General features: G+C 42.9%; 1 protein-coding gene across 1 annotated transcript in view; it reads right to left on the bottom strand.

Moving 5' to 3' along the window:
• fat4 (FAT atypical cadherin 4) overlaps positions 1–17,284 on the bottom strand; it is a 149,658-nt gene that overhangs the window by 53,900 nt on the left and 78,474 nt on the right. Inside the window, exons 3-6 of the mRNA XM_033632605.2 lie at positions 11,720–11,981; positions 9,561–9,911; positions 5,417–6,339; positions 2,358–2,532 (exon numbers count right to left, since the gene is read on the bottom strand). Coding sequence (XP_033488496.2) covers positions 2,358–2,532; positions 5,417–6,339; positions 9,561–9,911; positions 11,720–11,981 — 1,711 coding nt within the window. The remainder of the gene's footprint in view (positions 1–2,357; positions 2,533–5,416; positions 6,340–9,560; positions 9,912–11,719; positions 11,982–17,284) is intronic.

Here is a 17,284-nt window from a genome sequence, read left to right as displayed (position 1 = left end):
AAAACAAATAAATAAATTTGACCATCATTTCTGTTTTCACATTTTCTGGCTATGATAAATGGTTTGAATTTTTGATTTTTAATTTTTAAAGCAAACATGTCTTTCAAGCCCACCTGCAGGATTTGGGGTTAAGAGGGTGTATTTAAAATAAATACAAAATAGAACCATATAAAGTTGTGTGTCCTTCCCCTCAGCCAAAATAAAAAACTCAAGTCCCTCCCCAGTGCTTAAAACAATTATTTGACATGCCTCCCCTGTTTTGACACCACCCGCCCCCCTCAAAAATAACAAGCACTCCCTAAGTTTGCAAAAAAGATAAAGCCAATTTAGCGAAACCGTTAGCCTGTCATTGCCCTTAATTGCTCTTCAAACTCTGAAGCTGGAAAAGATGTAAATCTGAGGCCATGGGCCATATTTAAGTTGTCTATCACAAGCAGGGCGCGGCTGTCACACATCGACGCAACTCATAGGAAATACGGCTCTTATTAAAATACTGTCATTCTTAAAGTACCTGTACTGATAAAGCAAGGTATTGTACCTTTTCTGAGAGCACTGAATTGTTGGTATCGGTACACTGTGCAACACTAGTCAGTGATTCGTTCAGAGAACAGTTTGAAAAAAGCTGAGAACGTAGAGTAGATTTGTCCGATCATAACTCATGCAGCAGTGGTGTTAAATCATGAAATTATCTCTTCTGCCCATGATAAAGTGTCTGCAGGGCACAGCGGCTGCTGCAGGATTCTATCTTGGCTGTCATACAAATACCAGATATGACAATACAACATATTTTTTAGACAAACAGATAGCTTAAGTCCTGTCTGACAGAATAATACTTTTACAGACTGAAGTTCAACAGTGATAAATCCTCCTCAGTGTTTTCTTCTCTCTCTCAGCTACACAGCGTCTCGGAGCAGAACTAGTCAAATATGGCAGCGCAGGAAGATAAAGGCAGACGTTAACATGTTAAGATGAATGTCTGCGGTTGAAAATGGGTCATGGTAGACAGCAGAATTGGAGACATGTCTGCACCATCCACCTTCAACGTTTCCTGCCAGATAGCGCCTGGGAGAACCATTTCCCCCCACTGTCTCAGCCGAGGCCTCAAAAATGTGAGAAAATGCTGCTGGGTAATTTGGCCTGTACTATGATTATGGGGTTTTTGATATTTTGATATTCTACCCCAAATCCCTCTTTCTGCCTCTCACCAACATTGTACTGAAACGTCCTGTCAAAATATTTTGGAATTGTTGTCAGGCTTCTAAATATGGAGTCCTTGTGAAGCGTACAAAAAGGGATCGAATCCTAATTAGTATGTTCGCTTGTTGGGCAACTTTGTCCATGTGGCACAAACCTCTGAGCAGCGGGAAAATCCTAACAAAGCATGGAGAAAAAAAATACACTTTCTTTTGTGACTTACACTTCTGAAAATGTGCTGTTTTCAATTAATGTGCTCTTGTAAGAAAAATGAACCTAACATGTAACATCATCCCCCACAAATGTGCAAATGATTCACTGACTAAGGTTTGGATACAACGCTAGGAAGTGTGTTTATGTAGAAGTATCTAACACTTCTCAAAAACAAGACACTCCATGCAGCATTGTCTCAATTCTCACCAAAGCCTGTGCACAGTCAAAAATACACAGCGTTATGAACGGTCACATGGCCAGTCCAGGAATGAAACAGAACCGCCCTCAGACCATGACGGCCGTGCCAGAGCAGCTCGGGGAAACATATACTTAACTGGGATACCATGTGATTTGGCTGCAACGGGGATACGCATGTACTCCTTTAACTGCACATTAACTGGCCTCTATGCAATAACAAGTTAACCTTTTATCTGGCTATAACAAGCTCTACCACCGTATCCAAATAAACAGAGGATGCTGTTCAATCGAACCCGCTGAAAGGACTTCTGGGGAATAGGTCAAAAAACACCCACTATTTTGCAAGCTAAAAACTCCTGAATGTTTAGGTTATTGTGCCACACAAAAAGAGCACTGAGCACACTGTGAAATCAAAATGCTGTTTGTTGACATTGCATGAAAATATTCCTTTTCAGCTCGGTTTTGATGGCTGATTGCAAAATATGTTTCTAGCTTTGCTAAAATTCAACAATGTCCATGTAAGGAGTTATTACACGGTGCTCAGTCCTCACCAGATACACCAGATCATCATGATAAGTCGAACAAGTTGAATGTGGTGCGAGCTCAGACATAAACAACTCATTTCGGAACGCTATAAACTGAAACATAACACCGCAAGGCCAGCATAGAATCATCTTTTACTTAAAACCGTCAAACATTTCAAGATGGCTATCAGCCGCCCTCGCTGCTCCAAACATCCACTGCGGCCTCACCTGAGTCGGTGGCTGTGATCAGCAGGATGTATTTCCCCTGAGCCTCGCGGTCCAGAGTCTGGGTCAGGCTCAGCTGACCGCTGGACGACAAGCTGAACGCACCCTCGTCGTTCCCGCCGCTGAGCATGTAGCTGAGCTGGCCGTTGGCACCTTGGTCGTCGTCTCTGGCGACAACCTGGAAAACACAGAAACAAGTTTCTTAGAGATTCTGAGGATCAAACTTCTTCCTGTTGCAAAAGAAATGTGTTTTTCATTTCCAGCAGCAGAACGAGAGTTTGTCTGCAGCAAACAGGAGAAGTGGAGAGCTGTAATAGCATGGCAGCAGTGGTGGAAAGTAACATGTACTATACTTAGGAACAATTTTGAGGTACTTTACTGTGTTTCATGTACAAAATAGCATGAAATGATAACACTCAGAGGAAAACCATGTAACCTTTGAGAGAAGACACAACACAGTCTTCTTCTTACATATGAGAGGTTGAATCTACGAGCAGTAAAACACAGTGTTGCTCAGTTCAACACACTCCGGTGTCAGTACAGCCTCACGTGGTCTGGTATGATCTGTAGTTTCCTCTAGGTTGGTTAACTCATACTACATACCGCTGTGCAACTGACATTTATAGGATAGTGGTTAATGTGACCACCATTCAGCAAAGGCACCATAGCCTCACATTAAAGGGACAGTTCACCCCGAAATGTACCTGTAGTGCTATTAATCCATTTTGATTGTTTTGGTCTGACTTGCCGAGTGTTGGAGATATCGGCCGTAGAGATGTCTGCCTTTTCTCCAGTACAATTGAACTAGACGGCATTCAGCTTGTGGTGCTCAAAGTGCCAAAAAATACGTTGGAAGAAGCCAACAGCAATGTCTCTTTACAGAAATAATGACACTGGGTTTCATTTTGCGTAGGATCCATACTACAAATATACATACGGACAAAAGCAAAAAATGGTGTGCGCCAAAAAATATTTGACAATTTCTACAACCAGGCTTCCACCTCACCATCTACATCGCAAATTTCCGGTCTCCAAACTGTTCGTCTGGTTACTCAAGATAATCCACGGACCTTGTTGTGAGCAGTTTCATGTAGGAACTATATTCTCTCTACTGAACTACACCCTCCATCTGTATCACTGCACCAAAGGAAGTGTGCATCTACTGCTAGCTCACGAGCACCACTGAGCTAGCTAATGTTACAGCTCAGCCCGGGAGGATGCCATTGTTTCCATCTCGCCTGTTACGAGTCCCTAACTAGATGCATGTGGGTAGGTGTAATAGTAATCAGTCATATTTACATGCTAATCAACCCCAGCTAACTATAGCAGGATGTAGCGCAGCTGCGTGTGTGTGAGAGAGAGGAAAGAGAAGGTGGAAGGTGGACTGTTGCACACAATGCTTCTGTAAGTTATTAATAATTAAAAATGCCACATCACTAGATGGAAAGCAAGTACGTCACCACAGTTGTCAGCCACAGATAATCGCTTGCAATTCATCTTGCTTGTCGTCATCGGACAGCCAATGTAATCTAGTGTCAATAACAGCGCTGAGAACACTGGCTTTGTTTGTGTGTGACACTTCCCACCTCCTTTGAATTTTCTCCACCATTTTACTGGGGACAAAAACAAACACAAAGCATTTGAATTCTGATTTGGATGATGATTACCGTAGCAAAAATATGGCTTTGATGCATTTGACTCAGCCGTGGTACAAAGAAAATAGTTCCTACATGAAGCTGCTCACAATAAAGTCTGTGGATTATTTTAAGTAGCCTGGTCATGATTTTGGAAAGAGACATTGCTGCTGAGCTTTCAAATGTATTTGTTGGCACTTTGAGCACCATAAGCTGAGTGCCATCTAGTTCCATTATACTGGAGAGAAGACAGACATCTCTACGGCCGATATCTCCAGCACTCAGCAACGCAAACCAAAACAATCTACAGTGATAAAGAGCACGACAGAACTCTACAAATTTGTGCTTTTGGACTATACAAATAAACTGAACTTGACATTTCAGTGGATTAGTTGACAAGTGATCCTTGGAAGGAGAAACGCAGAAACACCAGAGTAATGGCCGAAGCACCATGTTCCCCAAATCGGAAAACCATTCTCCAACATTAGTCGTTTTACTGTTGTTTTTCTCCCTGGACGTCTTTAAGAGGAGCATTCTTGCAAGAAACATGTTGCTCAATCCATACAGCCAAATATAGCTGCAAATAACCCAGTGCAGCCACCATCCTGAGTCTTTCCACTGAAGCAGCAGAGGGTTAATTACCATCACGGTGCTGGGCGGCACCATGAAGGTAATTGTTGAGGGAAGGGAGATCATTACTTATTCACTTTGTCTAATCAGACTTTCCCAGGGAATCCACAAAAACAGAGAGTACAAAACTATTAGCCTGTCTGACTTTTCCCCCTCGTGCTGCGGCATTTAACTACCACTTTTCACTGGTGTGTCCAAATGCATTGTGGGCTGCTCAGCCCTCCCTGTCGTGCATGCCACAGACAGGCATGGCCAGGTTAGCAACGCACAGATGTGTGGGCAAAAACCCACCACGTCTGGACCCCTTCCCACCACATAACTGTACCCTCATTTCCTCCAAAGGTACACAGGCGAAAGAGAATGGAATCAGGCCTTCCCCTCCATTTTTTATAAATGGCTCATTTAGTCATCAGGGAGGTTTGGGATGTTAATTGCCCTGTCATGCAATTTAGCCCAGTTTCATATTTCGGCGAAATCCTATAACAGCTCTAATTGTGCAGAGCAGATTGCAATTATATTTCATTTCTGTATCATTTTAGTCACGTATTTGTCATGGTGCTGAGCAGAATAAGACCACCATGCTAAGTGGTTCAGTGCATGGATACCTCTCACATACCTGCACTTATTAAGTTAGTAGCCTATTACTACAAATTTGGTTAAGGCATTAGCTTATTTAAAGTCTTAGAGCTGTCATTCAAAACATGGCCTTCTCTTCACTCTGAAAGTCGTGTCTGTGAATGGTAATGTCATCCAACTGCTTAAATGTCAGTGACAAAAAGAAAAAACAAACATACTGACCTGCAGAATGTTTTTCGGTAGGTTCTCCAGGTTCTCCTGGACGTTGACGGTGTAGGGAGAGAGCTCAAAAACAGGTGGGCAGTCGTTGACGTCCAGTAGAACTATGTTGACTGTTGCACGGTCCACCCTGGGGCTGCTGCCTCGGTCGGCTGCTTGGACCTGTAGTGAATAGGATGACCGTGCCTCACGGTCCAGCTGCTTGGCCACCGAAATTACCCCCGTCACTGAGTCAATCCTGAAATCAGAGTTGGTGTTGCCTCCTGAGATAGAAAATCTGATCTGTCCGTTGGTGCCCTCGTCCGCATCGCTGGCGAACACCTGGATGATGTCAGTCCCAGTCAAGGTGTTCTCCTCGATCTCGATGTCGTAGATATTCTGCGAGAAGCTCGGCGTGTTGTCGTTGACGTCCAGAATCATCATGGACACATCCATTGTTGAAGACAGAGGCGGCTCGCCTTTATCCGTAGCTACGACTGTGAGGGTGTAGTTTGAAAGCTCCTCGCGGTCAAGTTCCCCAACCAACCTGACGTCTCCATCGATTGTACCGATGCTGAACTTGTTACCAAAAGGTCCTTTGAGGGAGTACTGGATGTAGCTGTTGGGTCCGCTGTCAGCGTCTGTGGCCTTGGCAGTGAACACGACCGTGTCAACCGGCGTGTTCTCCTGGATGTAGGTCATCCTTTGAGAGGTGAAGACCGGCGGGCAGTCGTTGACGTCCAGGAGAATGATGGACACCTGGGCAGTGCTGGTGAAGCGGGTCATGGGAGGAGGAGCCAGGTCGTTGACTGTGATCACCAGGTTGTAGAAGGATTGGCTCTCCCTGTCCAAGGCCTTCTTGGTTTGGAGGACTCCTTCCTTGCTGATGACAAAGTGGCCCTGGGGATCACCAGACGCGATCTTGTAGAGGAGCTGAGCATTTGGGCCTGGAAGACACACCAAGAAAGAAATGAGAAGACAATAATTACAATAACTGAAATATTTTAAAGTTAGATTTCTTTTACCATGACACTACACGTTGTTAGTGTCGTGTGCCAATGAGACGTAACAAATTGAATTTTTGATCTTCAGCACCCACAAATTCTGTTTAGCAAACTGCAGGGCTGCAACTAATAATCATTTTCACACTCTGTCCATTATTTTCTCGAACATATAGTCTTCAAAATGTCCAAAATAGCGAAAAATGCCACACAACCCAAGAAGACATCGTCAAAACTAAGAAATGTTAATTTTTCTATCAGTTTGAAAAGCATGTACCCCCCCCCCCCCAAAAAAAAAGGAAGAAGGAGTTATCAAGACGGGTCTAAAAAAAAAGAGTCTGACAATTATTGAAACAAAACACGTCACAGCTGCTGCTTCAAGTTTACAAGTATGTAGCTACTGTTAGCTTGAGCCTCGAATCACAGTGTGTACTCCGCCTCGCTCCCCGCCATTACAGACCACCTCACCAGGAGGAAGGAGAGTGGGCAGCAGCTCCGTAGACGGTCCCCCAGCCTGAATCCAGGCAGCGTAAACCCCAGCTCCATGGGACTTGACAGCCCTAACTCCCCGCCAGATCAGAAAGATGCTGTTACACAGGTTAGACGTGGCAATGCCTTCTGCGCTGGCCGAATTTGAGCTGCTACAGTCACAGACTATAGATCTATCTCCCAAATTTCTGCATGCTCTCCTCCCAGGGAAGCAGTTCACAATGGTGGGGAACGAGGTGGAGGGACTGTGGGACGGCTAACAGCTAATTCTTGTGTCATTTTTAGGTCTGATATAAACTGAGAACACGGGGCAAAGAGGGTCTGAGCAAATGAGCTGCAAACAACTGTACAGTTAAATAAGATGAAATAAATCAATGTATGGGAAACACTGGGTGACTGTATGCAGAGTGCACATACGCCTGTGGTCCTCTGGTGGGAGGGGCTTAGGACAGAGCGGGGAGAGCTGCAGGAGGAGGGTGTATTTTCAAATTCTGCCATGTTTTTTTCTTTGCCTTTTCTGTATTTCTGCCGACTCCAGCTTGAAGTGTGTCGAGAGCTCGGTTGTATTTTTAACAACAGACCTTGTCTAATGACGCTCACAGGGCCAAAAATAAATTAATCTACAAGGAACTATTTAGTATGACCTTGAATTAAAAAAGCAGCCAGATAACAAAAAGAGAGAACAGCACGATTAGAGGTTGAATGTTGATATTTTTGACTAGCATCCATTGTTCCAGATGTGATTGTTAAATATTCTGTATGTGTCTGCATCGGGCACTTAAACGGGTTATCTGCATCCATTTCCACAAATTGTGCATGAGCAGCAGCTGGAGCTCTGGCTGCCACTCTCGAGTAGACGATCCATTCCTGCAGCATGACAGATCACTATCAAAAGAGAAACACCACTGCAAACCACTTCCTAAACTGATAGTGCGGCTGTGCCGTTTTGGAAAATCCCTCACGACTGAGACATTTATTTAAATGAGATACAACCACAGTGTGACTGAGTGGATGGGTGCAGTAAACTATCTCTCCTTGAAATCTGGCCTAATCCGCAGCACTCCCCTGGAACTGGGGGTTAAAATGATCTTAAATTGAGCGTCTGTAATTCAACTCAACGGGGTATTCATGTGGAAAGCGCCGGCACCTTCCCACACTCCAGCGTGTATTTACAGTACACAAGTAATCCCTTATCAAAAGCCTGAGTGCTACGTCCATCCGAGTTTAGGCTATGGCTTCTGGAGACAAAGTCTGGGGGTCGGAGGTCAGGGCTTAGGAAGTGCTAACAATGGCAGCGTTTTATTTTGACAGTACAAAGCAGCAAGTATATATCTGCAGAGGACGACGCGGTCAGATTGTGTGGACAGTGGAGAGAGAAGCCAGACTCTGGTTGAGAACCAGGCAGCGTAGTTCCCAGGAATGTAGGTCACAATAACCACATTAGGTCTGGGTGAAGCGGTAATTACAGCGGAGAGTAGCGGTGACTGTTCAAATACCGCACGGCACTTCACAAGCACGAAACCCACCACCTGAAACGCAGAAATAACTCAGGCCACTTAATCATACGGTGAAGACGTATTTCATCAAGTCATTCATGCGCGACGCAAAATAAAAATGAAAAATAAAATGTAGGTTTGAGAGCTTCTGTGGAACCAACTGTCATAACAAAGTGACAGGCTTACATTAAATTAATCTGCTATGGCTGATTTACACAGTATAAGAGTACATCACTGCTTAAGGCATTCCCACTGAACCGTTTGCTTTAAATACACTGACACTTGACCAGAATTTAAAGGGACAGTTCAGCCCAAAATCAAAAACACATATTTTACCTCTCACCTGTAGTGCCACTTATCAGTGTAGATTATTTTGGTGTGAGTTGCAGAGTGTTGGAGATATCAGCTGTAGACATGTCTGCCTTCTCACCAATATAATGGAACTAAATGGCACTCGGCTTGTGGCTCTCAAAGTGCCAAAAAAATGCATTATGTACAATCTACAACAATATGTATTTTTGATTTTGGGGTGAACTGTCCCTTTAACTTTATCTACCTTGATTTAACTACAATTTGAAATGCATGTCTCCAAAAATATGTAATCTTGAAATCATGCCTCCTGTCATTTCTCAAATAAAATAAAATATGGATGGATGGATGGATAGATGGACAATAAAATAAAATAAAATACGGATAGATAGATGGAAAGTAAAATGAAATAAAATAATATAAAATAAAAAAATGGATGGATAGATGGAAATTAAAATAAAATAAAATAAGATTTGGATGGATAGATGGAAATTTAAAGTAAAATAAAATAAAATCAGGTAAAATAAAATAAAATAAAATATGGATGGATAGATGGAAATTTAAAATAAAATAAAATCAAGTAAAATAAAATAAAATAAAATATGGATGATAGATGGAAATTTAAAATAAAATAAAATATGGATGATGGATGGAAAATAAAATAAAATGAAATAAAATATGGATGGAAAATAAAATAAAATAAAAAAATGTTCAACTATAGAGCTTAAATATATTATTAATTTGGGTAATATCAATGTGGTCCATTTCATTCATTAACCCTCAGATATTTACAGCACTGTAAGTAATTTTTCAGCTCTAGTATTTATCTTCTATTTAATTTCATCCCCCATGTTAATTCCCACATGTACATACCATCATCAGCATCACTGGCCCCAACGGTGACAATACTGGACCCAGGTGGCAGACTCTCAGAGACAGACGTGCTGTACACGCTGGTGTTAAAGACGGGCGGGTTGTCATTCACATCCAGGACGTTGAAATACACTCTGACCGTGCTGGCCTGCCCGCCGCCATCCCGGGCCTTCGCCGTCAGAATGTAGTACTGCTGGGTCTCGTAGTCCAGTGGACGCGTCACGTTAAAGACTCCCGTCACCGGGTTCAGGAGGAACGTCTCATCTTCGTCGTCGTCCTCCAGCGAGTAGGTGACCTCTCCATTCAACCCTGAGTCAGAGTCGCTGGCCAGGATCGCCGCCACGATGGAGCCTGAGAGAGTGAGACAGACGGTAACACAGAGGCGAGAAGTTAGACTTTACTGCCCTATAGAAGAAAATGACTTTAATATATCTGCAGGGGGTTATTAGGACTGTTTATTAATACCAGTGGCTCAGTAAGCACTCGGCCAGGGTTGGCCCGTACTGTGTGGAACCTTCAAACCACTGGTATTAAACTGAAGACGTAGACATGATGATAATGCTAAGAGCTGATGATTAAGTAGTACTTAAGTATCTGTACTTTAACTGTATCTTAATTACAACCTCACTTGACTTCGTCTTTCACCTCCAAACTTGTTTCTCTCCTCCCTGTGACTGAAGTGAAGGGAGGGATGAAGGAACAATGCCAGACAGTTGTCAGTATTATTGTAAATCCTGCTGGTCGCTGATAGATTTCCATATAAATCAAATATCAGTTACTGTCCCTTTGACCTATTAAACTCTTAATTGTCCCCTCAAGGAAGATACGGAGGATTTGGAGGAGCTACAGCAGTCATATAAAAATGTTCTTATAAACTACAGAGTGTTCTTATAAAATATACTCTTATAAACTCCTGCAAAGAAGCTGCTCCCAATAATTTGAAGCTCTTGATGACCTTAGCAGAGTTGTCTGAGTTTAGTCTGAGGGCTTTAGCAGAGGACATAAATTTGCCTGTCTGAGTCCACAACATCTACATTGTCTACAATGATGCATTTTAGTGTGTTTTAGTTTGTAACTGGATGCTTCATTGAGTCCCTGGTGTGAGCTCTGCACACCAGAAAATGTGATAATCATCATCCCTTTTGCAAGTAGAAAGGCTGAAAGTTGTCGCGGCACTTGGTTGTGCACCTCTGAATCTTTGTAACTAGGTACCCACTGCACTGTTCAGCTCGACAGGGAGGACTGGCCAAGAAGCTTCAACTGTACAGACATCTCTATCACAGGGACACTTAAATGGCCTCATTAGAAATTAATAGGAAGATATAAGCCACCACATCGGGGACAAAGGTTTATGGAAGAACATGACAGATCGCTGTAAACGGTAGCAAAACAGCCTCATGGAAAGACGGGCGACCCGGGGGAAGCAAAGAATATAAAATAATGTTGACTTTGAGGTAAGCAGCAGTTATAATTACAGAACACAAATGCGATGTTTGGCAGTATATCAGCGTTTGCTACTGTTGCCAGGCAGCCTACTTTCCCGTTAAAACTCGTTGACTTCTTGCAAATCCACAGAATATTTTGTTTATGCATCGAGTAGGGGTGTGCCATATCATCTCGTTCACGATAATACCGGTATAATTTTTAACATCATATTAAAAACTCACATCGAGATACTCGCGATATTTCGGCTTATTGACGTCACACTGTTACCCACGGCAACAACAAGCATGGCTGAAAGCGGAATTATTACCGACTCCGCGGTGGTTCCAAAAAGAGGAGCAGCTTCAGTAGTGTGGAATAAACTGTGGCGTCCTGAATGTTTTATGAACAGCCCCGGACTTCTCAGACTCTTTTAGTGTCTTACCGCTCAGAGGGAACTCATTCAGCGGCTCCTCTGGCAGCAGCACAGCGTCTCTACCTCTCGAGTCGAGTCGTCATGTGATTTTGTCATAAACCTTTGGTAATGTAAACCTACGTGGCTCGACAAAAAACTAAAAAATATGTGAATGTGATTAGAGGAGAAATGGCAGAGCATAAAGGTCCATACCTTGAAATATCGTGATATTATTCTAGGGTCATATCGCCCACCCCTTGCACTGAGCATAAATGCCTCACATGGTGTCTTGCGCTAGAATAAACGAACCCTGTGATCTCACCTGGCGCCATGTCTTCAGGGATATCAAATGAATACGTTGCACGTGAGAACTTGGGCATGTGGTCATTGACGTCCTTGACAGTGATGTTCAGCCTCATGTCAGACGACTGTTTTCCATCGTCTGCCCGCACCAGGAGGGAATACTTTGAACGGCGCTCCCGATCCAGCTTCTTGGTGGCGATCAGATCCCCGGACTCGGGGTCAATCCGAAAGCTGTCGTCTGCCCCGCTGATGATGGTGTAGGTCACGAGAGCATTGGGACCCTGAGAAGAAGACAGAGAATGTCAGGTTGTAGTTTGTGACTGAGTGAAAATACAGTAACCTGAACTCAAATCTATTTGCATGATTAAATCTGCATGTTTACGGCACAAAACCACAAACTTACATTTGTGTTTACTTGTTCATTGTTTCAAATACACTGAGCTCATCGCAGGCAACAAACCAAACCAAATTTTAAGTCAATATTTGCTGGCTACGTTTCCCAGAACGCTGCTCCAACTCTCTCTCAGGGTTCAGAGCGACGAAGGGGCCAGTAAGTTAAATGTACTTTGCTGAACTCGAGCCAGGAAGTGGAAGAGCATCGTGATTACAAGTATCAAAGCAACTCTATCTGGTCGGAAATCAGTTTACCACACGTTAGCGTGTCACGTCTCCGGATCAAACTACCTACTTGTCGAGCATGAAAGAAACCCTTCTCCACAGAGACACTTCATAAAGGAAAGGCTTGTGGGTTCAAATGAGATCAATAGATCACAAATCAAGACGCAGACATCAACGGGAGGAGAAGAAGAAGGAGGAAAAAGAATGTAAAGGGATTACACCCAGCTGACCTGCACAAACATGAGACAGGCTCCAAATGTCATGAATGTCTTTGATTAGGAGGAAAACAACACACACAAACATGCTTACAAGAGGAAGATTTCAATGTTGGAACAAAGACTTAAAAATAAACACTAAAAGGAAAAACAGGAAACTTTAACATCATTAAAAATAAAAATCTGCTTCTTATAAAGTCATTAATGTCTATTATAAAGCCTGAAAGTCTTGTTTTCTTTAAAAAAGTACAAAAATATCTCAGTGCAGTCAGATTATTTCATCCTCTTTACAAAAACAAATCAACGTGTTTGCATAGTTGTAAGAAATTAGCGTCGTGTCGTACCGTGAAAGAAGACAGATTAAGGTGAACTGCTGCGCAAGTATAATGAAAAATTAATTTTAAAGTTTTTAAAAAAGTGAAATTATGTCACTATTTTTTTCTTAGGCTCCAGGTGCTGTGAGAGGCAGCAAAACATCCTTTCATTTTATAGTTACAGAGTATGAACAGTGGTTACATGAGCCTCAAAACCAGACACAACTCAGCCCTGAGCAGAGTGACCGTCCTCTACTGACCAATCAGACTGCAGTGTTCACAGCTCCACCTTTTAGTACCAGATCCGTGTGCTAGGTACCCCAACAGAGGGGGGACCAAACATGGGGACGGTACCGAACGGTTCCATTGGTACCATCCACAACTTTTCACAGTGGAAAAAAAGCCGAACTGCTCAGTGGAAATGGGGCTTTAATAAGAGTTTCAGCACTCAAGGAGGCAAAAAAAATACTTGACATAATGGAAATTTTAGCAGCGCAGTAACTGAACTCTCTGAAGCCTAAAACACTAATGGCGTTTTTTCAAAGTGTTAAAAACCTAAATCTAAGAAGTTATGTCTGCGCTGCAACAATTAGGAACGATCTTAGTTCTTAGAACGACATTTGGGGAACTTTTTTAGCTCCTTCTTTAGAGTAGGAACCAGTCCAGTCACAGCCAGTGCAGCACCAGCAACCTCCATTTTTAAAAACCTGTTAGCTGTGTAAACAGACAACACATAACACAAACAACAGCTTGTGAGAAGAAAATGGAAAAAAAAGATGATAGTGAAGTCAGTATATATGAGACAGTGGAAATACAACATGATTTTGACGCATCAGAGCAAAAGTGATGTTGCTATACCAACTGCCTGCCAGCTTAGGCCAACACAGAAAGCATTTTTGTAACTGTTTTAAATGAGATTCAACTTTTTGCTAGCTGTTTTTGCGTTGCTACGTGCCTCGTATTTCTGTGCTCTAGGTGCCTGGCGTTTTTGCCAGAGCGGTCTGAACTTCTCGTGTTGAAAAAACTTCAATTTCAAGCAGGAAAACGTCATGGTCATGTCTTTTTTTGTCATATTTTTTCCCATTATCCAATCGCATGATTTGAGAGGCGGGCCTTCTGCAGTGGTCACAACAAGTTTACAGTTGGTAAACAATGGAGGAGAAACTGGTGGTAGTGGTTGCTGGATACCCAGAGCTATACGGGCCGATGATACACAGCAGGTTGTCAAACTGCCCCTGAGTCATCCTAAAATATGCCTGGAAACGTCCATCATGGAGGAGAAGCTCCTGGACCAACTGGTGGTGCTCCCCATGATCCAGCCTCTTTTTTAGGGTCTCATGTACCCACACAGATCTCTGTTTATCTACTGACAGCCTCTCACCCTCAACCAGAGCTACAGACAGTACCCTCTGCCTCAACATGTCAGGAACTACACACTGATTACTGTGAAATAGATAAAAATAAATGGTCGATTGATTACACAAGAGGGTTAAAGTAAGGAGGTGAGTCCCTGGTTGCCTGGCAATAATAAAAAGACGCAGCAAGCATTTGTTTCCCACTAGTGGCATTAAATTTAAAAAACAAAACAAAACAAAAAAAAAGACAGTACAGCGCCAGCGAGCTTCTTTCTGTGTGAACGGGGCCACACAATCCATCACTTCAACGTTCCTGTTGGCAGTGTGAATGCAAAAAGTATAATGTAAAAGGCTCATCTAGGAGACAACAGGTCACACTGGACAGAGAAAGCGAAGCAGAACCTGAATGGCGATGTCCTGGCGATACTCACTCTCAGTCTTTGAACTCTTGGAGGCTATAGTGTTCCTCTATAAATGCAACTAATAGATCCCCTGTTGCCTTGGACATGTACAAGCGCCATGACACATGTGATAGCTATAGCAAGAGGCTTTGGAATAGGAGAGCACTGAATGTGATATGACAACTGAATGAGCCCGACGACAGAGCCTGACATTTATATTTGTGCCGGGGACAATCAGAGATCAGACAACTGTCTCACTGTGTGTCTTCTGCCAAAGAGAAAAAGCAACATCAAAAAGCTACTGCTATTCAGTGAGCTGGAGCTCTGGTTACAGCTGGTTAAGAGCTAAGCTAAAAGAGGCTCTTTCAGCTATGTCTGATGTTTGTGTGATGCTTTTTGATCCTGCCTGGACAATGGGACGGCTTATATAGAGAGGCGCTGCATTGAGCTGTCGCTGTATCTGCATGTCGACACATTTACTGCCGAGGTGGACAATGGTGCTCACATAACAAACTATATTTTACATAAACTGTGTGCATGCAGTAATGTTGAAGGGTAGCATTAGCACGCTGTCTCTCACCTCTCATTTAATCTGTAGCTTTCAGGCATGTATTAGCTGAGCACGCATGATACACATTCAACCCCCTGAACAATTTGGCAGTTTTCTGTGGGAACACAAGTGCTAAACTTAGGACGCTGGCACAAACTTCTCTCAACTCCCTGTCGCTGCTTAGCGTCTTTGCCCCTCTGATGCTAGCGCCTCCTTGGAAATGGAGTGACATCTCTTTGCTTCTCCAGGCACCATATTTGTGAGGTTTAGGTTGTACACTGCTGTGTGTTGAACTTAGGCCACATCCACATTAATACATTTTCATTTTTAAAGGGTTTTAAAAAGAAAATGATCTCCGTACACAAGTGTTTTAGCACCATGTCAGGAATAATCTCAGTCCATACCAATAACAACAAACAAACAACAAACAACTGAAAACGCATGTGATATAACCATTCAGTTGGCTAATTTTCAACTGCACTCTTTTGGCAAGATATTTTAAAACCTATATAACGATAAAATTCACATGACATATTATTAGTAGTATAGTGTTTGTAGAATTGTATTCCGGTGGTGACTGTGTGGTGCCATGCCATTGCTAGAATGGCCCAAAATTTCAAAGCCCAGGTAGGCAGGTATACAAACACCTATTGCTCTAAAGATTGTCCAAAAATGCAAACTCCCTGAAGTGAATTTCAGTTTTCCAGACATGCTTGAGTCACCAATCCCGGGAGTTTTTACTAACCCATTGCGCTGTCTCCCAGCTGCATTTGAGCCACCAATCTTGGGAGTTATTCACCAACCCACCGCTGCTCTTTCAGCGACTTTTCTGCCACCAAATGTGGATGTTTTAAGCCAAAACATGATCTTTCCCTAACCATAACCATATGGTTTTTGTGTCTAAACCTAACCACACATTCACCACAAGCTGCTGACAAATGTAACATGTCTGTTGTTTACAGAAACCGGCATTGCGAACATTATTCTGATGATTCAGTTGGGTTAGCTGCATGGAGTGTATATTTTTCGGAGATATGGGACTTTGGAGCAACAGGCATTTGCTTTTGGGATAACAGGCTGTCTGGGAAGTGGGCTTCTGATCCAATGGGACATTTTTCATACTGACAGAGCTTGGGAATTTTGGGCTGTCGGAACAATGGCAGTCACCAGCTGCGTATGATTGTTTCCAACTTGTGTGATCCAAACTTTTCCATTGACTCCAGGGCGTTGTACCGTCCAAAAGTCAACATTTATTTAAAAAATAGAAATCTAACTGCACCATAAGTTGATTTAATAAAAGAAAAAAGACAAAGTCATTTATTCCGATGAATCAATTTGGGGATTTTTTTGGACGGGGGTAGATGTCATAAAATATGACAACAGACATCTGAAGCTTCATTCAAAAACATTAATAGAAGCTTTAAATATTAAAAAAAATGACATTCAGTGCAGCCCTCATAATTTCTGTCTGTCACAAGACGAATTAAATATTTTCTTTCCTTTCTATGTTTAACAGACTCTGTGCATAAATGTTAATGCACCAACAAGTCTAGACACGACAGCTTTAGACGGAGTCAATATCGTAAGGCCAAGTTCATGACTTGCTCTTATCTCTTTCCCGTGGCCTGTTTTTACGATGGATAAAACCTCCGTCTTCTCGACCCGAGTCGCTCATTGCATTACCAGAGACTCGGTCAGAGATCCAGGCCCAGTAAAAAAAAAAAAACAGAGGGAGACAAGAAGGACGGAGCGGGGCTCCGCTCATCTAAGGACCCTGCTGTCATCAATCAGTGGCTCCAGATCTGGCAATCCCATCAGCCACCTGGGCCGCAGTCCGGAACCCAACACCCGCCGTTTGCCAATTAATTTTCTGATAGGGTTCAAAGGCAGAGCAAGGGAGGTGGGAGAGGCCGAGCAGGGGGTCCATCTAGGCCACAGTCCAACACACACACACCTAAACAAATTATGAACACAGGCATGCATTTAAAAAATATCTCCACTCTCATATTAATGCACTAATTCCTCTCTCTGTACTGAACTACCATAAGTAATTAAGATCTCACACACACTCACACACACTGGTTGCCCTCTTGACCTTCACTCAAGACTCTGACTACTTTACAGCTTTGGT

This window comes from Epinephelus lanceolatus, chromosome 7 (genome assembly GCF_041903045.1).
Source record: "Epinephelus lanceolatus isolate andai-2023 chromosome 7, ASM4190304v1, whole genome shotgun sequence".
Classification (NCBI taxonomy): Eukaryota; Metazoa; Chordata; class Actinopteri; order Perciformes; family Serranidae; genus Epinephelus; species Epinephelus lanceolatus.
This window is presented reverse-complemented; position numbering and strand designations above follow the sequence as displayed.